The sequence below is a fragment of the Accipiter gentilis genome, chromosome 6 (assembly GCF_929443795.1).
Source record: "Accipiter gentilis chromosome 6, bAccGen1.1, whole genome shotgun sequence".
In the NCBI taxonomy this organism is placed as follows: Eukaryota; Metazoa; Chordata; class Aves; order Accipitriformes; family Accipitridae; genus Astur; species Astur gentilis.
The window spans coordinates 3,810,161-3,832,166 of NC_064885.1; the positions used below are offsets into that span (position 1 = coordinate 3,810,161).

At 40.2% G+C, this 22,006-nt stretch overlaps 1 protein-coding gene across 1 annotated transcript in view; it reads right to left on the reverse strand.

The window, feature by feature from the left end:
* The window catches only part of MED13 (mediator complex subunit 13), a 60,108-nt gene extending 39,129 nt beyond the window's left edge, over positions 1 to 20,979 (reverse strand). Inside the window, exons 1-3 of the mRNA XM_049804035.1 lie at positions 19,405 to 20,979; positions 17,196 to 17,430; positions 7,120 to 7,288 (exon numbers count right to left, since the gene is read on the reverse strand). Of these exons, the coding sequence (XP_049659992.1) occupies positions 7,120 to 7,288; positions 17,196 to 17,430; positions 19,405 to 19,470 (470 nt within the window). The 5' untranslated portion in view covers positions 19,471 to 20,979. The remainder of the gene's footprint in view (positions 1 to 7,119; positions 7,289 to 17,195; positions 17,431 to 19,404) is intronic.
* Positions 20,980 to 22,006: the final 1,027 nt, after the last annotated feature.

Below are 22,006 nucleotides of genomic sequence, written 5' to 3' on the forward strand. Positions count from 1 at the left end.
AGCTGATTTTGATGATAACACAAAGCAAAAAACATAGCTAATAGCAAAGTAGAAAAAAATCTTCCAGTTCAAAGCACATCATTAATGACTACTGTCAAAAGGCTCTCCAAAATATTTTTCACATAGCTGAGAATGTTTTGATTTTAGTTAGACCTGCGAGTTAAAAATGTTTATTTATTCCATAAACAAGTTACATGCACTAAAACAAATACAAATGTAGCAAGTGACCTGTATTCCAGAGTAAATCATATTCACCTTAGACTTCCACATTTTTAAATTAACTTCATTGTTAATGAGCTTAGCTTCATCCCAATAAAAACAATTTTATTTTTGTACACTAAAACTATAGCATGACATCTTACAAAGAAGCAGAACTGATTTTTTCAGAATGCAACTATAAATTTATATATACACACATACATTTATAAAGTATATATTTCTCCAGATACAACTATAAGCGATACTACAAAAGGAGTTTGCACATATTCCTGTATTTCAGAACTTAAATGAGACTAATAAACCTGTCACCTTGTATTTTAGCATCCTTTAATTATTGAGGATGCAAATCTCAGTTACCTGAACTTGAGCTTTCACTATGAAATATAGGTGTGCTATAAAGAATAAGAATCCTGAACATATTTAGAAAATGGATAATAGCTAGACATTACTCTATTTCAAAGACAGTGTAACAGCTTTCAATGTATTGCTCTTTCCCATTCTGAAACATTTACAAACATCTTGTTAAGCCAGATTTTTTCAAAGTTCAACATTGAAATGCATTATAAAATTTTCATTTAACAAAATCTGAAGTATCTGTATGGTTTTTGTACTATCTTATTGTTCAGTGAACAAAAACAGCATAGATTTATTGTTGAAACCTAAAAACCAAGAGCCATATCATTTTTCATTTTTTCTGATGAACCAACTACCACTGTAACTTAAGCTAAATAAGAGAAAACTGCTTTGTGATGTAAAGTGCTAAATTTGTCTGCTTGTAGTCTCTGTAGCAACCCAATATTCCAAAGAGACAATCATGTGATCAATGCTCTCAGCTCCTGCTGTTTATCCTGCACTGTCCTACTTACAGCAGCTCTCAATTCCAGCTGTCTACAGTAAAAGGAAAAACATCACCTGCTCTCCTGCCTGTACATGATGCCAGAACAGCCTCATTAGAGCTGTTGTAAAAAAATGTTGACATTGTTTGATTTAAAGATTAACACAGGGAGGAAATTTACACTGCAAAAAGAGTTGAGCAGTCTTAGTAGAAAATACTCCAACAGCATCAAGGAAGAGCCCTGTAGTTTCAGCTATTAAGGTTTCATTAAATATATAGAAATAAATGCAAAACCTGTGGCTACACATTGCTCTTGTATAGTTAACTCTCTCAAGTATGAAGAGGTTTTTGAGATTTAGCACCCAGAAATCTCCTCATTCTGTTCCTTAATAATAATTCACAGCATCATTCTAGAGGGATCAAGAAGCAAACCACTCCATTCCCCTGGAAAGGGGACCCATGGGAAACAGGTAGCCAAACAGAGAGAGAGAAGGCAGAAATGTGGGGTCAGGACCAAAAGCATAGCATTCCCTGTCTTAAGGGCAGCGAAGACCAAACAGACCACAGCTGATCTCATTCATGCTGTTACATTACCAATACAAACATTTCTGAAGTAGGCAGCAAGATCATTTTCATGGCCCAAGTGAAAAACAAACAAACAAACAAAACCAACCAAACAAAAAACCAAACAAAAAACCACCCCCCTACCCCCCCCACACTGCAGCCACAGCCATTCATTACTGCAGATCTGCCAACACACTTGCACCAAACTCGGGAATCACTCCATTCTGGCTAGTTTTACCTCTTCCTCCCAGCAAGATGAGGCAAACACTCCCCCCCATATATATTCAGAACTATGATAAGCACACCTTCAATCAAGATAACTACATGTTCAAAGGCTTATAATAAAACCAAATGTATATCTAGAATATTTTTCAGCAGGCATTTCCCATGAAGTCATATACTTATTATTTACATCAGGTAGCTAAAATAGTATTTCCAGGGAAAAAATAAAAGAACAGTGGGCTGACATTTTAAAGTCCTGTATTCAGACTAATGTTAAACAGCATTACTTGTGAAACCTGTGCAGCAAGTTTCATTTTGTAAGCTATGATAAGCTTATCACTTATGATTTTCCAAGTGGGTTTTTGGGTGGTTTGGTTGTTTTTTTATTTATTTTGGGTGTGTGGTGGTTTTTTCTGGGTTTTTTTTTTTGTGTTTTGTTTTTTAAATGAACTTGTCAGGCACAAGTTCTGGTTTGCCACCCACTGCAATTGGTTACATTAGTTCCTATTTACATGGAAAAACCCAAAACAACCATACAAGTAGTATAGTAGCTTTTAGTAATCTAGATTTTCAGGTGTCTATCAGATCCTCCCACAAAATCAGGATTACTCAATTATTTGCTTACTAATTTTTCAATTGTGTCTAGCAAGTTGTACTTATTACCAAAACTTCACAAGATATCCTCCACATAAGCACTTGATACTTTTTTTTCATTAGGAGTATCAGATTTAATCTTCATTAAGGAACTGTATCTAAAATAGTGTTTAATCTGACAAGTTTCCTAATCATATTTGTTCCAGGTATACACTACTATTTTAGCATCCAGTTGGCAAGAGGAAAAGTCTCATCCAAAGGCTGTTATTTGAGCAGTCTAACCAGAAAAGGTAGACAGACAATCAGATGCAGCAGATCACAAGTTCTGTCTCATACATTTATGGGGTGTATTTTTGAATAAAGCATATACAACTGTATTTCTGAACGTGGCAATAACAACACAATAGGTTGGAAAGGAGAAGAGAGAATGACATTCCTATTTGTCAAACTTTTTAATTTAATATGCCGTCATTTAAACCGCATTATTGAGCTTCTGTAATCTACCTTGCCTTAAGTGACCGAAAAAGGTTGTGACCAATACCGAGGCAATGATTTCCTCCCCCCCCCCCCCCCCCCCCCCGTTTGGTTACAACTATGACCATTAGCAAAACCTTCTCTTTAGTCTTTTATTCTACTGCTGTTCTCCTGCTGACCCCCATTACCCATTCCTGAAAACTGAAAACTGCCTACTTACAAACAAGCAACGATAAAAAACCCACCCCACACACTTCAGGGAGTTAGCTACTCCATTCCTACCCTATCTATAAACAGAAGTGGAACTAGCATACTTGAAAACCTCAGACAGTTTCCTCAGGCATGGTAATCGTGACTTGTTCTAACAGATCAAATTTCACCAAATACATGACTGTCTCACTTTTCTCAATGCTGGTTTTAGACTGGGGAGAGGTAGGGGGAGGGAGAGAAGAGCAGGTCATGGTTATTACCTTGCAGTCTTGTCAACATGTAGCACATGACTGCATAATGCAAACATCTGAGGTTTTTACTTTTTCCGTAGCAAAATTTTTAAGAGATATTAAACAATAATATGATGTTAGCTTACTAAAGTTAGTTTGTTTGTTTGAGTCACCACATGATTAAATGTAATTAAACAGTGAACACTTAAAACTATCTAATTCTCACTTTCTTGGTCATCTATTCACATGCCACAATGGCATCAGTTTATGAACATTAAGGACTGTTCTTTTAAAATTAAAACATATGCAACACAACGATGAAAGGGATTTTTTTTTTCTTTTAATATAACCTTATACAAGGAGGAAAAATAACAGCAACAGACAGGAAGCCACAGCTGCCTGAGGATCTGTCATCACAGCCAAACACCTATTAGAAATCACAGCCTTATGCCTGTTGCACTACCATATACATACAAAAAGTGCAACACAACTGACTTCTATTGTTTGGAGACCAAATAACAGAAAATCTCACATTCTGGAACCACATGCTTTCAAACAGAACTCAGAAAAAAAAACAGACGGGATCAGCTTCAAATGAAATAAATAGCTCTATTTGCAAATCCTTCGAAGAGAAGGAAAGGGAAAAAGCAGGACTAAGGTCCTGCACATCACTCAACCATAGCTCCAGAAAGCACATGTTAAGAAGTTACCTCCACCACCAAGAGAACCAATTACTCGGTCTCTAATCAAAGTCTTTGAAACTAAAGATTGCCAGCAAGGACAACCAACCTTATCAAAACCTGTAGTTATAATACACAGGGAACAAGTATATATAGCGGCCAGCCAAGCCCCGAAGTGCAGGGTAGTATAAACTATGATCTGAAGCAGACTGGTGGCAGACTTCATACCCCCAGTGTACTAGGTGCCTCTAAACTATATAGGCACGTGAATCCTATACTGGGGGTTTCTGAATGTTAATGCAAAGAACAGTTCCAAAGAAAGCAAAGCATATGCAGCAACACAGGATGAAGTAGGAAATAAAGATAACAGTAACAAGGTCTGAAATGAAGCAAGACAACACTCATGCAGGGATACCAGAGACAGGGGCAAAACATCCCTTTTTTTGGCTACACACAATTTCTTCCTCTATTTCTCCCACTATTCAATGTTTTCTAAGAAGGAAAGGATGAATAAGAACATACCAACACCGTCACATATAACTTTTTTCTTCCTTAAGAATGAGATATACATTTAATCAATACAAGCAATATAGACAAGTAATTACAACCTTCCTGAACAGAAATGCTTTATTCCCCATGACAGATGCAATACCTGCCACATTTATCTGTGACCACTTTTGCATAGAAGAAGCACTACTTTTTGGGGTGATACATATATTTCTAACAGAGGAAGAAAAAGAAAGCCTTCCAAAAAAGACTCTATTCTTCCTACATCAAGAAGCTAGTATGACATGCTTTTGAAAATATCATTATGAATATTACTATTCCTATTACTTGAAAGATTATTAAAATGCCCAAAAGACAAAAATATAGCTTCAAAACCATTCTGATCCTTAAGATATGTGCATCTATTATCATGAAGGGAAGAATAGCTTTGTGGGGAGGGGTTGGTGGTGGTTTGTTCTGATTTTTTAATTAAGCCAGCTACATCTACAAAAAAAAAAAAAAACAAAAAAACAAAAGATAAACTTAGTGTAGGTCTTGCTGATTAAACAGATGCTAAGGAAGGAAAAATATGCCAAAGTTGTCTAGAATAAAAACTAAACCTTAGTACCAGTTGTCTGGTAAGAAACATACTAGCACCCCAGGTGCAACATTCACAGCATTTTCTAGGCGGGCTGCAAGTCCTTTTATGTTGAGTTTGCTGCAGTGTCACGCTTAACATTTGATAAGACAGAAACGTCCCTTTGACTAGAAGAGTATTCCAATTTATACAAGAGAGCAAAATCCACTCAAACCATTCCACTTGACATTTCCTCCTCAATCATAGAGCGACACACTTTCCTGCTACAGAGGTGGTACCACAAAGCACCTATTTCAATCATTTGGGTTTCTCCCACAGGAAGTTGCTGGGAGCAGCAGAGGCCTGAATTGATACCTCTGAACAGTTCAGCCTAACTTCCCAGAGAGTATAGATTATCCAAATTCTAGTTATTCCTAGAAGGGATGAGCCAAACGTACCATGAGTATGCACATCTGTTAACCATGCCCCTCGCTTTATTTCATAAAAGCCAGTACTCAGAATATCACGTGGTATTGAGCTGTCTGATACGAAACATAGAGATTTCTCTGCAATGAAGTTGTCTTACACAGATCTAATCTTTCTACATATTTTTGCAGGGGTTCTGGACTACTTATGATGGAGTTGTGTGGGTAAGCACACAATTCCTTCAGTTATTTTCATCAAGCATGCTGACCTTCTGACCTTCTTAAAAAAAGAATCAGTCTCCAAATTAAACAAACACTGCTATTTTATTTTAAAAGCTTTCATCAGCTTTTGCAGCTGCTGCAGAGAGCTTTATAGAATTACTGTAAGAGATGCCATGCCATAACTAATGCTAGTTTCAAATGGCAATTTGGAAAACCAGTTCCTCAAATGAGGGAAGCCCTGACTGTGCCAAGACAATATTGGCCTAAATAGTTAAAAGTGAACTCTTTACTATCAATTTATAGCAACAACACAAGAAGAAATGCCTGGAGAAGGACACCCCAGAGAGGAAACATTTGCCCCAACCAGGGTGGAGAAAGAGATGCCTAGAACTAAAGGATAAGTTTATACATAAATTAAAAGCAGCAGTTCACAACTACTAATAGAAACACACACAAAACATGTGCTTCTGCTTCTTTTGCTACAGAACAGCTCTAATTTTCTTTCAAGTTTAAATTTATTGCAGAAGATGCCAACAATGGCCAACTCCACACCCAAAAAGCCAAGCCACTGATCTCAAAATTTCCTGCATGCAAGATTTAACACATACATATACACACACAAAAAATACTCCACACAAAAAAACCCATGGTCTAAGCTTTAAATTACTTTGGATTTTAAAAGCTGATTTGGAAACAGCGATTAAACTTGTTCCAGCTAACCTAGTTTTTATTCATTTCATTATTTATTGCTAGGCAACACAGACCGTGTCAAACCACGTTAGAACCATGAGAAGAAGTCCTTCCAATTCAGATCAAAAATTCTCCTCTTGCCCTCCTCCCCCTCAGTGCGGAGGCCACATGTAGTCTTTTAACACCAGTGTTCCCAGACAACCTTCTTTCTGACCAGGAGCTGACATTTCAAACTCTCTTCTCAACACCTCCCATAAGACGCAATTTATTCAAACCTCATGTGGTGCCTGTAAATAGCTCTCTAGATCCCGCTTGCTCAAAGAGCAAGTCTTAGTATTTACAATCAGAATTAGTCCTAGACACTATACGGGAAAGTCCAAAGAGCAGGTATCTCTTCCCACAGTTATTCTTTTCTTCCTTTACAGAAGACTAGCTTCTTTTCCAGCATCCCTATTGTCCATGGTCTGTATATGAGTACCAGTACAGAAGACACTGCCTACTACCTTTAGTATTACTTCCTTTCACCATAAGGAAGTTTTGAAGAACTCCAAAAAGGCAGAAAACCAAGAAAGATCAGAGATCCAGGTTCCCAAACAAACTATAAAGAGTGCTCTTAATTAAATGTTTATTCTAGCATGAAGCTTAAATAAACCCTGTAGCTTCTTCAATACAGCAAAATAAGACATCCTACCTTTTGTTTATAGGTTTTTCATCTTTCTCATAAGGCTTGACAAACCATTTCCCAATGCGTACAAAATTCCGATTCATTAAACACCTCTCCAACAGGTTGTGAACAGCTTTGAAAAGTAGAGTTCGACATTCATAAGAAAGTCCATTCTCCCAAACACCATCTTCCTCTTCTACAAGACAAAGGGAAAAAAATAAATTAGCATTAAATTCTATCCTATTATTTCATGCACATATCACAATATCCTTTTCTCTCCCACAAGCTTTTAAGACATTCACAGCATACCATGCAACCAAAAAAAGCCTGTAACATTCAGATAATAACTCCACTCTCTTTATAATAGTATAACAGCTATAAGTAATCAGCTATAAAAAGATCTCGTCTCCCACAAGAAAAAAAGATTCAACAGCTATTTGTTCACAAAAGGAAACAACTAGCACCAGTAGGTTATATATTTCAGCCTGCAAGATCACTGTATACTGATCTGTCTGCAAGGTGGCTCATGTTTTGGGTAGTCTGAATTACTTATCCTGAAGAGTTAGCTGACAATTATGCTTAAAAATAAATTGCCCAAAGCCAAACTTTCAATATATCCCAGCGTCTTTAGCTACCATTTACTAAGGAAAGCTGGGCACAAACATCATTGAGCAACTGACCCTCAATGTTCAACAGTTTGCTAGAGGAAGGGGGCAGGGGGAAAATACCCGGATTCAGAATACTGGTAAGAGCAACCTGATTCTCCCCAGAAGACTCTCACAACTGCCATTTTTCTTTTTAATTCAAAATCAAAAAGAAAGATATTTAAGCAGACTAGTTCTGCTTTCCGATCTATACATAGAACAGAAGAGAAAAAAAGCAAGAAGAAAGACAAAGCCCAGTTCATACTGATACGATTCTGAAGTGAAACACTGAGATCTTATGTGCCCCACAAATCAGAGTCATGGAATCCAACTTACACAAGCCAAGCTGATTTGCCAAATTGGAAAGCAAGATTCATTAAAAGAAGCTGTAATCTCTTCAACCCCTCTGACTTGTAATCAGTGTTTGAACATAGTTTACAGGCCCTAGAAGTATATGTGCTGGTCCAAAGAATTACAGTGGCATTACAATTACATTACACAAGTAAAATGAGGGATATTTGAACGTTTCTGTAGTATCTCTCAGTATATATGTGGTATCATTCATTCCCAGCAACACACTAACACGGAGGATAATATAAGAAAACTCAAGATCTTGTCCTTAAATTACTGGCAATCAGGTCCTATCTTTATGCCTACAATTCCTTGTATATCGTGTTTTACATATATTCTCTAAGGATCTGCTACTGGTCTCCTTGGACTAACCTAGCATAGTTATTCTTATAATGCCATTGCTTTCATACTGCAAGTAGCAGCAGAGACTAGAAGATTGTCTGACATAGATAAGACGACATATTTTTACTTCAGTCTCTGGATAGTCATGGAATAATTTAGGTTGAAAGGGACCTGTGGAGGTCATCTGCTCCAACCCCCACTCAGAGTTCAAAGTTAAAACAGGTTGCTCATATCTCACATTCATTGGCCCTCATGCCTTCTCTGCACACCTCCAAGTTGTGAGACCTGGGTTCGGGTTTAGTGCCATACAACAGGTCTTACAATAGTGACCTGTCTGTTCATCTCTCCTTCGCAGAGGATTTTGGTTCAAATAGCTTTCCACTGGTTTGCTCAATGGTCAGAAAACCTCAGTAATACAGCCAAGTCCTTGCATTTTAAATCCCCCTTTGAAAAAAGCCCCTTCACCTTTATCTGGAAGCCAGTTACAAGCTTAAAAGGTTGCAATAGTATTAACTGAAGTCTCAATATCCCTAAATTAGAGAGCGTGTAGAAAACCAGACATCAAAGAGTTTATTTAGAAAAAAAGCCTTACGGATTATTACACTAAATATTTAAGACAAAGATGAGAGAAAAAGGAATTTCAAGATACTATTGCAACCAGAACATGGCGGCCATATTTGTATCTTGCTAAATGCCACACAAGTAAAAGTACATTTCCACTCAAGATCAGTACTGCAAGTTAAAAGAAAATTACTCCCAGTATCCTTCTCTGAGAGACAGAATAAGAGTAAACAGACCTGCCACATAATTTATAAATGAGGAGATGTGCATCATTACAGATGAATCATTACATGAAGTAATTTTCTGGTAAAGACAAGGAAAAGCAAGGAACCACATTTCCTAAATAAGAGACCTGACCATGAGTTTCCCACCCTACCACCCTATTCCAGTTTTGAAGTTCAGCAAAAGCTTGTTTTTGAAAACCTAAAAGCTACAAGATAATACAGTAACTCACTAAAGAAACATTGAACAAGGAGCTCGTAACAAAAAGCAACAGAGGTCCAAAGTCAAAGGGTATAAAATGTTTGTGACAAGAGGACACTTTTTTTTTCCCCAGCTCAGAGATTTGTAGACATACACAAATGAGCAGCCCTATCCTACGGACAGCTTTGCTGTTCAGCACATACTGCTCAACTGGTAGCAAACAAGCAGCTCAAATAGAGCAAACATTAACTACAAAGCTTAATGATATTGGACTTTAACTGCACAATAAACTCCACACCATTTCAAAGGTTAAATAGTTGGTTTCTATATGGCTCTTGTAATTTAAAAAAAAATCATTCCAAGAATGCATCCCCTGCATCAATTACCTATTATAAGAGGAAATAGAAAGAGCTATTTCCAGCCTTTATGCCTAATTTTGTTTTGACATATTAGTGTATCAATGAGAAGATGCTGAAATTGCAGATACTGAAGTGTAATTCAAGGCTTGTATTTTGATGGTCATACTATGGACACAAAGGAGAGGTTTCAATTTTCTGAAGACACTACAAAGTGCTAGGTATTTCATTTAACATTAATAGTTATGCTGACAACCAAGTTATGAACAAAAGTTTACATGTAAGAACTTGCCACAAGATTGTAATTCTTAAGAGCTCTCCTAGCTGTCTTAGTTTATTGCTGAAACAGAGCGCTCTTAGATGAGCATATTATGTGGGGAAAGCGTAAGGCATTAGATGGAAATTACAATTAAAACTCTAATATTTAAAAAGACAGCATGCTGTAAGCATGCCTGCTGGTCAGGAAGAACGTCTGGTACCCAAAATAAGACCACCTGTTCAAGCTGAAGTGCATCTTGCTATAGAAAGGGAAGGTTAAGTAAGATGACAGTTAAAGATACCCTCATTTCTGAACATTATTCAAATTCATGCAAAAAAAATAGCAGTAAGTGTTCTGTGTCTTTTTGAAGTCTATTTAGTCACTCCCCCCCTCCCCCCTTTTTTTAGAGTGGAGGATGGAAGGAGAGAAACATGACATCTGCTCACATCTCCCAACTACTTTTCTTCTTTCAAATTGTTGTCTCTCAACATGAGAAAAGTCCTCTTACTTAATAGAAATTGTACAAAGTAAACCATTTTTTAAAAGGGAGGGGGAGAAGAGGAACTTTTGTCTTCTAATCTTTCTTAAACACAATAACTTCAAATGTTCAATGTGATCGTGATAACAAACCAAAATAAGTTGCTGACTCATTTTAACAAGGTGTCAAGCCACAATTTCACTTCAGACAAGTGTTATCCACAAAAGTGCTCTGGCAACCTGAAGGTTACAAATATTTTATTTTTTATTAGTTCTCTTAGCTGTCCAAACCACTCAACTCCCCTGCGACACACTTTTATGTCAATCCATTAAACAAGTTATACACATGTCATCTCACCATAATGAATTTAGTTCCCTCCCTCTTTATACCACATATTAGGCAGCGAGTTTTCCTTAAATGAAGCTAAAAAAATATCAGGAAATGAAGAATTAATGGAAACAATAGCCAGGAAAAAGCAATTTTCATACTACACAAAGAACAAACTTTCTCAGTCACCACCTCCTTGATACTACCACCATCCAATTTTAGTGAAACAGTTGTAGGAGGCTATTTGCTTTCAGTACTTTTATGTTCTACTTTACATTCTTCATATAGTTCACTTGAAACAGTAAAGTTCATTTTTACTGATTATGCCCTTCTGTCTTTCTAGTGCTCTTGGACAAGCATACTGTGAGGCAGGAGTTTGGAAGCATGCTCAGAATACAAGAGCCTTACAATTTATAGTGAATCCTGAAAAAGCAGTATCTTTAAACCTTTCTCTTTAATTCAAGTCGGATGTTTTAAACCCTATTTGTTACCCACAGATCTTCAGCCAAATTTATTAATCAATGATTGCTAACAAATAAACAGATCTTTGCTTAATGTATGTTTTTTGCAAGAAAACCAATTTTGAACTTCTTAACCTATATTGCAACAGATAAATATACAGTATTAAAAATGACATTTTCAAGAAGACTTTTAAAGAATGTGGATTTTCCCCCTTCCTCCTTTTAACACATAGATGGTCACATCAGCAAAACCCCAATAAGCATCAATTCTTGAAAAGGCTGAATATGTTTACCATACCATTAAAAATATCTTCCTAATGCTCAATGAACCTCTAAAATAAACCATGCAAAGAAACAAATTACAGTCAAGCCTCCACTTTGGACTACAATTTCCTCCCCCACACCCCCCATTTACTTCAATTACAGAGGAAAAAAAACGTTCCTTAGTATCGTGACTGAGACCTCTCTTTTAAAAATACTACTTACCTTCACAGGCTTCCTTTCTGTCATCATTTGACAGCATGCCAGTTATAGAAATAGACTGATGCAAAACTGATTTATACAACCAAACTTCCTATATAAGCTTCAGATTACAAGGGAAGTATAATAAGCAAAATAGTATGAAATTGCTGCTGTATACAATATTGTAATAATATGACAGAAACATTTCAAGTAAAGTTTTCTATTTACAAAACAGATTTTTATTTAATCTTAAAGTATTGGAATTTAAAATTGCTCAAAGCAAGAATTACCCAGTTTACTGAAAAATAATATTGAGGGCCTATATCCCTTACAAAATAAGTGAGAAACAACAGATCTTGCATGAAAAAGGGACTGAATACAAATCAAAAATACCAATTTACGAATCCAAGTAAGACAACTTAAGTTTGTTTCTAGTAGAGTTGTATCTGTTATCTACCTTTACTGAAAAGACTCTAGATTTAAGACTCAAGATATCCAAACTAGTTGGAAAATTTCATCGACTGAGAAGGAAGCCAAAACATAAGCTACTGTCTAAAATGCCATACGCACAATATTCAGCACCATTACAAGTTAGCTTTTATACTGCTAGCCCTTTACCAGCATCACATATATGGGTTTTATGCTTTCTCTACCCAGCAGAATACTTTTGTAAATATTAAAAATTTGAAAGTATAACCTTTTTGTAAGTGTGTAGCTATGCCTGTCTATAAGGACAATAAGGTAACAGCTTTCCTTCACTATTTTTTGGGCGTAAGTTTGGCTGATGTGGTCTGCACGGCCACAAGACAAGAAAACCTGAAAAACTTTCTAGCTAAATGTTCCAATATCCTCCTCCACGCTGTCTTTGAGTAATACCATATGCAGATACATTTTACTTATATTGTTAAATCTTACCCTTAGTGCCCATGGAGTCATTGCTCTTATTTATACAGGTACATTATACATGTGGCGTTGTACAACCAACCAACATAATATGACGCAAAATCCTCATTTACTGTGACAAAGTATCTTTTACCTTACTCCACAGATATTTCACATGCATATTGGTCAAGAGAAAATTAAAAAGGAAAAAAGTTAAACTTCACCTTCAAGCTGGTACTTACACCGAGTCACAGAAGTTTTACAAAGACTCCTTCAGTAATTTTTGCATAATGATTATCAGTGGTTTTGCTTAAGCAGACACATCTCTAACATGGAGGACTAAAGAAATGTTAAGACATCAATGCACCACACAGTAAGGAACATTCGTAATGGCTTCTTATTACATACACAGAAACATACATATCCACCACAGACAAGTTACTTAAGCTCACACTACTGACATTAAGCACAAAATTTTTAAGAAAGCATCCTTTTTTTTTTTTTTGTAGAAGTTAAGTGGTCTTCGGAAGCAAATGTTATCAAAAAAAAAAATGCAAGCCACTAGCCGAACTATTTTCAAAGCTCACTTTGCCAACTACTTTCAACTGGTAGGCTTTTTCACAGAACCCTCAGTATGATAACTGGCTCATGCTCTGGTTTCCATTGTATTAAAAGTAATGAGACACTCAATGCTGACATCAGCACAAACCAACCAATTCACAGATTTGTTTGGAGACAAAGATTTGATCTATAATGCACATGTATCAAGAACTACACAACACACAGAAGTCTCTGCTGCCATGACTGTTGCTGTTTTCACCGTACAGTATCAACAGACAAGCAGCAGTATACAGATCTTTCTCCTTATTCTTTCAAACCCTCTTACAAGCCAAGCAAGGAGCTAAAACTAGCATTATTTTTATACATTTATCCCATGCAGAAGCATGAGGAATACTGCTCAGCAAACAAAAACTGATTAACTTGATATATGACAGGTAGAAGGAAAACTCTTTAATTTTTAAAATAAATTAACAAGATTTAATAGACACCAGGACAAAAAAGATGCATCTTATAGCTCACCATTTAAAAGATGCAATCTGAAGGTCAAAGCCATATAGAAGCATTCCCCTATCCATGCATTAATCAAATTGTAACCATTTCCTTGGGACTACGTCTTGTACATAATTCATACCCAACTGTTCTCAGGTTTGAAACCATCTACTGCCAATTTAAAAAAAAAAAAAAAAAAAAAAAAAAAAAAAAAGCCAAGTGTATAGGTAACCACTTTAAAATAAGAAAGAATCTATCTGATAAAATAACTGCTGATCAGACCAGTGAGGGACCATTGCCTTCCGAAATTTGAAGAGATGTCCTACTTTAAGGTTTGAGTTGCAGGAATTACTATAATCAAGCCTCACTGTCACAACAAAAACATAACCTTTGAGGTTCTTGGAGGATAAAATAACATTTCACTAACTTCTGTCTGCCTCTAGCTATGTTGAGGTAGAAATAGACTTATGGTTTTTTGGTATTACATACAGTAAGTAACTTCCTAGGGAAGGAAAAAAAAAAATTATAAGAGCAAAGTCAATATTACTGATCAATCAGCATCTCTGAACAAGTCTCCTTTTGACATGCCCCCAGGCAACAACAATCCCTGACCATCAACAAGACAGTTATCCAAGGCTTGATACAAGAATTCAGATATAGCCAGTAGCAGGCATTCAAACATATCTCCAGGGCAAAGAATGAACTTCTAGAATGTACAGGCTGAAGAGAGGGAGATATAGTTTATTTTTTTAATCTGATATGCATAGATGTACCCCCACAAAACTGTACATTCCCTTTTGAAGTGATCTTGGGAAGGCGACGAAAGGATTCTTGAAGGCTGCCATGTTTCAAATCCCTGAGGGTTGATAACCAAGATGCGTTCCAGACACTGAACGTCCATTGTTCACTGAAACTACAAATCACCAAAAGAAGTCAAAAACGGTACAAAACACTGACCTCTCCTTAACAGGAACAGTTTCATACCAAAGGAAGCCAGAATCAGAAGTTATTAACATTGCTCTGGCATATTTCTAATTACAGCCCTTTCAAGGACCACTTCCCCAAGAGAAGTCTGTCGGTAGGCAATAAAGGACAGGCTAGCAGCAACAGACTGCTTTTAGCCCCCCTCTTCCTCCCTCACCCCATTCTTCAGGACAATTCTTCACCTACTGAGTAGAAAAGTTCTAAATGAGGCAGCACCTTAACCTTCAGCAGCAAACAATTTCCAATCAATTTTGCAGGTAACAAGCCTCTGCTAGGAAGTAATTTATCTGTCCCATTGAAAATGTAACAAGCAATCATTGGGAGAACAGGGCAATGTGAATTACTAGGAGAAATTGTCCACCAATGAAAAAAATCCATTAGGTCTATGACAAAGGTCAGATAACATTGTTTGGGTTCAGCCATAATTCTTTCTTGTATGAGGTTCACATTAAGATTTTGTCTAATGGGAAAAAGTGCAGGTGCAGGCACTCCTCAGCCATCTCCTCCACGATCTAGCTGATTAATATCTTTATCAACTTCTGGTCAGAAGAGCCAAGCAGACTAACACACTCCAAGAAATTTTTTTGTCTCCTTTTAATTAAAAGACAACAAAAACATGCCTGCAAAAACCAAGATGTCAGATACATCGTCTACGCATAGATGTAGGTAACAGTCTCACGAGTGATATGCTTTTATGTAGAAAAATATCTAACAGCAAGACATGTGGAATAGCTCCACTGAAGCGCAGACATCCACAGGTGACCCGAACAAAGAAAATACCCAAAACAATTGCAAAGACATGGCTGGGAAGACTCTAATCCTCTACTATCTCTCCCTTATACCCTAAGAGAGGTTAAGAGTTGTTAAGTACCTAGGATGATACGTGCTTATCTACCTGCGCAAAAGTGTAATTCCGTAAAAGCATAAATACACACTGATCAAAAAGTTCAGCTACAAAATACCACTATTTTTAGAAGGTGCCTATATACTAAATCACTAGTAGATAGATTAAAGAGAGAATGCAAAGAAAGTTGCTCAAACAAATAATTTTGATGGCCAGGTAGTGCAGAAATGCAGTCCCCAAATGGCTTAACTTTTATTTGATCTTTCACTCAAAAATAGTAACATTTGTCTCAATTTAATCCCACCAGCCTACAGCATACAAAATTTACATAGATACTTTCACACAAGTGTTGGTCTTTGCTCAGGGCAGGCCCAGGCCAAAACCAGCATTTAGTCTAAGTCTAAATTACATCTCAGTCATACAAAGGATGTTCCCTGCAGTTCAAGACGGAGGTTATTCATAGGGCAAAATAAGGAAGCCTTAAATGCAATAACATATCAAGCAACGTACAGTATAAGTGCCATTTAAGTTGCAAAGTTTCTAGTTCCAGGACAGACAGGAATACAAGCAACATCTCAATCTTTGAAGTCAATTATTCAAAGAAATACACATAATTTCAGTGCATCAATTATTTTTCAGATCATATTATTTTTGTATGAAAATTCCACACATTTTTGTTTCAAGTCAACTTCCTCAGCGGCACTTCAAACTCATATTTGTTCTTCAGCTTATCCACAAACACAGACAGTATTAACAATTTCTGGTTACCAGGTCACCAAACCTTGGTCTCATTTTACACTTCAGTAATCTGAATACTGTACACTATTTGAAAGGAAATTGGAGTGATGTGACTTTTTTTTTTTTCCCCTAGAGTTAGTACAGCCTCACCACTAGACTTACACAGACAAGGTTTTTAAACCTAACTTTGTCACCTTACTGTGAAGCAACTGGAAAGCCATCTACTTCAGGAACTGAGATCAACAAGTAAACATTTTCAAAACAAGGTGACAAATTTGAAGTACAACATTATTGAGAAATATAAATACTGTCGGTCTTTCAAAAGTCCAAGTTGGAAAGCAGGTGCAAGTTCAGAGCACTGGGGAAGGGGGAGAGAGAAATCTGAAGAATACAAGGTTTAGAGATTCTTACACAAAACCAGCAAGCTAGTTTCAGATGCCTTTTTTTGAGGGCTTCTCACAGATGATTCGACTTCCAAGCAAAACAGCTCCATACGGTTCAAGAGTTGCCCAGATCGCTACAATTCTTATTACATAATAAAATGGGCTTTACTATTTGAATTTGAAGTTCTAATTGCCCAACAAAAGGGATCTTATCAAAACACACTTAAGACATCACTTCTGAATCACAGACACGGCTTTAGGCGCAGCTTTCTTGTGAAGAAACTGCCAAAATTCATAGGCTCATTTTTTTTCAAAAGAAACAAGTGGGGAGCAAAAACTTGTTTCTTGAAAATCTAGCAGTCCAAGATGACCTAAACACAGACAGTAGCTGTTTGGTCACTGTGCTGCCGTAATAATTTGGTGTAGATTATAGCAATAACTTTATCTTATCTATAGACAACAGTCCATCTAGTACAGATTTTCTAAGGGCTGGCAGAAGACAGCCCTGAGTAACAGCATCCTTTCACTGACCAAAAGAAGGTATTAATTTCCTCCTACCTGAGAGATCATGATGAATAAGGTCAGCAAAGTTGGGGTCATCACCCCACCAAAATATCCATAGCTCCCTGCGTCCAGGTCTCTGGTCTCGGCGCCAAACACTGAGTACATCCGCCTTCAGACAGCGACTGAAACTGCTCAAAATAGGGTCCTCTTCCGTGACCGGAAAGAGAATTGGGGCAGATGTTGGACCCTGCCATACATATCGCTTCCATTTAATCCCAGTTAGATCAGCCTAAGGGAAGGAAAAGAACAACTGTCAGACACTGGGGTAGGTACATCCCCAACAGAAACATCCTGCTGTAACAAGATGATGGCACAGGAAGAGGCAGGTGGAAGGAAGAAAGCAGGAATTAATCCAACAAAATTTAACAGAAACCATACTTCCAAGTTTTGCGTACCTTAGAAGACAAACTGAAAATAATCAGGCACCCTGTTTTAAAGTCTCCTTTAATAACTGCAGTAAAGCAAGAGCTGTTCATTTTCACTGCAGCTTTAAGATTACAGAGAGAAAAGTCAGATTTGATTTAAAATAGAAGTGAAAGATGAGTGAATAATGTAATTATTTCCAGGCCGCAACTGTCCAATCTACTAAACACTTGCCTTAGCAACAAAAAGAACGTCCTTTTTGCTTACTTATGCATACGCTACCTTTTCAATCCAAGACTACCCTAAGGAAATAGGTAATATAGTAAATCTAACTCAAGCATACATTCTTCCAGTCATCTACTACTTTGGAAAATTTCACAAGTTTCTCCATTGTAAGAAATCCTCTATGTCTCACACAGGAAGCCTCTCAAGTACACTTATTTTACCAAGAGCTATCACACTTTTCATCTCTCACACCACATTTTAAGAATTTCAACCCTGGTTTTATCATTAAATTATATATCAGACTTGCATCCACATTCATTATGATCCACTAAATCCCCTTCTAGGCAAAAATTTGTTTGACTTCATAAAGTAAAAGAGTTACTGCTGTAGGTAATGGGAAATAGACAATTCCTGGATTATCTACAATGCAATACCATACCAAGTTTTAGCACCAAGTTTTTTCACTTGAGCACAGTCACCTCAAGGCACGTAGGGGAGGCATTGCCCCTGGGTTCTCTTTTAAAAGAGAGAACAAGGTGGGCTGGCATTTGCTGGGAAGTCACTTTTTTTTTTTTTTTTTTTTTTTCTTCCCAAGATGACAACACACAAAAGATTACTGCAACATTTAAACCTAACATGGCAGCCTTCCTACTTTCAGGAGGAAAAGCAATTTAGACGAAAGGTAGGGAGTCTGCAACAGTTGATACTTTAGAAAGACTTCCAAGATTTAAAAATGCACTGCTAATACAGAGCTGCAGGCCTGATGCAGGCTGCAGACATGTTCAGGCTGCCCAGATCCCCCTCCATCCAAAAATATTAGTACCACAGCCTGGCACAGGTTTTTTAATTATAACAATCTCTAGAATAACAAATATCAGGCAGTCAGCTAAGATTAGCTCATTTGCATTAAAAAGCAGATGAAACAGCTCAGCACAGCCACCAAAAATTGCATCACTGTCCAGTTAAATCAAATTTACTTTGGGAGGTACCAAAAGCAACAATCTGTACGATTTCATACTTGGGTTAAAAAAAAAAAGACCACAAAATGGTGCACAACAAAACATAAGATACCACCGCTTCACAGGAGTGCATCATCAAAAGCAGACCTCCAGAATAAAAACAGGCAGGAAAAGAGATCACTTTAAACAACAAGGAAGAAGGGAGGTTTCGGCTCAGGTTTGTCTGGGATGTCACGAGTGGGGAAGAGAAAAGAGCAAGTTCCCCGAGACGTGGGGCTGAAAGAAGAAGGAGCAGCAGATCTCCTTACCTCCTGCGAGAAACATCACGTTCAGAAGCAGAGATAGGAAGATACGGAGAAAGAAGGAAAAGTTGCAGGCAAGGAAAGCGAAGGAAAAGGCGAGTTGCAGGGAGGATACTATCCAGGAAGAAAGCGGAGGGAGGGGCAAGGCTAGACAGACAGCGATGGAGGGGGAACCAGAGGGGCATGGGAGAGTTGGCTGGCTCCAGGCAGGGCCTACTCTGAGGACTCATCCAACAGAAGCTATGCTAAAAATGGCTGCTTTGCTTCCACTACCCCTTCCTCCCCTCCCCCAAACCTCCTCTCTCTTTCACTCTATGTCTGTCGTGCGTGTGTGTGCCGGTGGCCGACACTTACCAGGCAGAAGAGGTTGGAATGGCAATCCTCCAGGCTGGCCCCGTTCGGCACGAAGCAGGAACTCATCCTCACAGCCACAACCCACACGCCATTATCCCACAGCCTCCGACAAGAAAGAAAGAGACAGACACAGAGAGAGAGAGAGAGAGAGAGAGAGACAGACACCGAGAGGGAAAGGGGGGAGGGGGGACTATGCACACGCACAAATAATAATACAATTAAATAAGGGATTTACATACAGACACACACGCACGCGAAATAGTGGCAGGATAAATAACCCAGGAGGAGAGTGGTATCGGAAAGGGGGGTAAAAAAATATATTAAAAAAATTAAAAAAAAAAAAATTTAAGAGAAACTCGGAACGTTTTCTCTTCTTCTGGATATCAAACGGGGGGGGGGGTAAAGCCACCGTGGAAGGGGAGAACAGAAAGAGGGAGGTGGTAAGTAATCCAACGACGGGAGATTAAGATCAAAATCCTCCCTGTTCCTCTTGTCTTCTCATTCGCGTAAGGAGGGGAGGGAGAGGAGGTAAGGTGAAGGGGTAATTGATCCAACAAGAGAATAAAAATGGGGTAATTAATCCAGGGGGGCTAGGGGTAAAAATCAGTTGACATCCCTCCTTCCTCTCTTCTCAGATGCCAAGCAAGAGAAGTAGGAAAAAATAAATAATCCAGTGGGGGCAATTAATCCAGAAACCTCCCTCCTCTTCCTCCTGTTTCTTTAGTCATCAGATGAGAAAGGGGCAAATTGTGGAATGACTGGGAAGGATTGGCTGTGGGAGAGAGAAAAATCCAGGCTCGTCTCTTCGGAGTCCGAGGGCAACAGGGTGTGGGGGGGGTCAGATTCTTCTCCCCTGCTCCAAAAATATTCCAAATAAATTAAAATTTAAAATCATAAAAACAAACTTCAGGGGCCAGAAGCAAGGCGAGTCTGAAGAATTCGTAAAGGCAGGACAAGAAAAATTTCCTGGGGTGTACCCCAAAAACACATCTGCGGGGGGCAGGGGAGGGGGGAAGGTATTCCTTGAGAGAGGAAGGCCGCAAAAGTCTCCTTAGCAGCCCAGACGAGGGATTAAATTCCCCTGTGGAAACCCCCCCCTCCCCAAAACGAAATACTCTTCGCAGAGAGGGCGAAACCAAAATATCCTCCGTCGGCTAAAAATCCTTCCGTGGGGAAAGGAGGGAGGGGGGAGAGGGGTGGAAGGAGGAAATTGCGGGTGACCCTCGAAGTCTCTTCGGGGAAGGATGGAGGAGTCTCCCAGAGGCCGATCCCCAGTCCTTTCGGGGGAGGAGGAAGGGGTAAATCGCAGAGTCTCTTCAGGGAGGCTCGCCACCCCCAGCTGTCCTCCGGGGCCGAGGGAGCCCCACGAAGTCCACACAGCTGGGCGGGTCTCTTCAGGGGAGCCCGGACCCCGCCAAGTTACCGCCGAGAGCCGGAGGAAGGGGGGGGATCCGGGGCAGGGAGGGCCCCCTCCACCGCGCCAAACCCCGCAAGACCCCTTCGAGCTGGGGGTGGGGGGGGAGGTGAAACGGGGAGGGACCAGCCTCGCAGCTGGGCTGGTCCCTTAAAAAAAAAAAAAAAAAAAAAAAAAAAGGGGGGGGGGAAGGAAAAAAAAAAGAAGGGGGCGGCGAGAAAAAAAAATATAAAATGATAGTCTTCAAACGGAGCGGTCTCTTCTGCGGGGGGAGGGGAGCGAGCCCCGAGACCCCCCCGGCGGGGCGGGGGCCCCCCGCTCTCCTCAGGTGCGGGGTCTCCGGGAGGGCCGGCGAGCCGGCGGTTGCCGCGGGAAGGCTCCGCTCCGCTCCGCGCCGCGCCGCGCCGCCCCGCTGCGGCGTCCCCGCGGGGGGCAGTGGGCGGAGGGCCCCCTCCCCGAGGTCTCCTCGGGAGGGCGGGGAGGCGGCGGCCGAGCCCCGGCCTCTTCCTCAGCCGGAAGGGCCGCGGTGGAAAGGGTCGGAGCCCCACAATTCCCGGCCCCGCCGCCGCCGCTGCGCCGAGACAGAGGGACGCGGCGGCCGCTGCCGTTGCTGGCGGAGTCGTTGCCCCGAAACCCCCGCCGGCGGGTCTCCTCCTCGCTTCCCCTCAGCGGTGCCTCTGTCGGCGGCTGCCCGGCCGCGGCATCCTGGTCAGCCAGCTCCCCCCTCAGCGAGTCTCCCCCATGTCGCGTCGCGGCCGGAGCGGGGAGGAGGGGGGGGGGGGGGAGGGAGGATTCTTCTCCCGTTTAATTCCGAGCCCCTTTTTCTTTAATGGCGGCCACAGGGACGAGAGTCGGGGCCCCCCTGCCGCGCTCTCATTGGCCGGCGCGCCGTCACGTGCGCCTGCACAGCGATGGCCGCCGTCGCTGCTGGGGGAAGGAGGCTGCGGCGGCGCGGCGCGGCCGCCAGGCGCGTCCTGGGCGCTGGAGAGCCGCCCGCCTTCCTCGTTGGGAGGCCGCCATCTAGCGGCCGCGCCGGGCCGTGGCGCGGCGGGCTGCGCCGCAGGTTTGGGCGCAGCGGCAGCGGGGCCGCTTGTTCGAATCCCGCCTCACCCGTCCCCGCCAAGGCCCGCGGCCGCCGGGCCCCGGTGGGGGGGGGGGGGGGGTGTCGCTGTCCCCCTAATCCCCCCC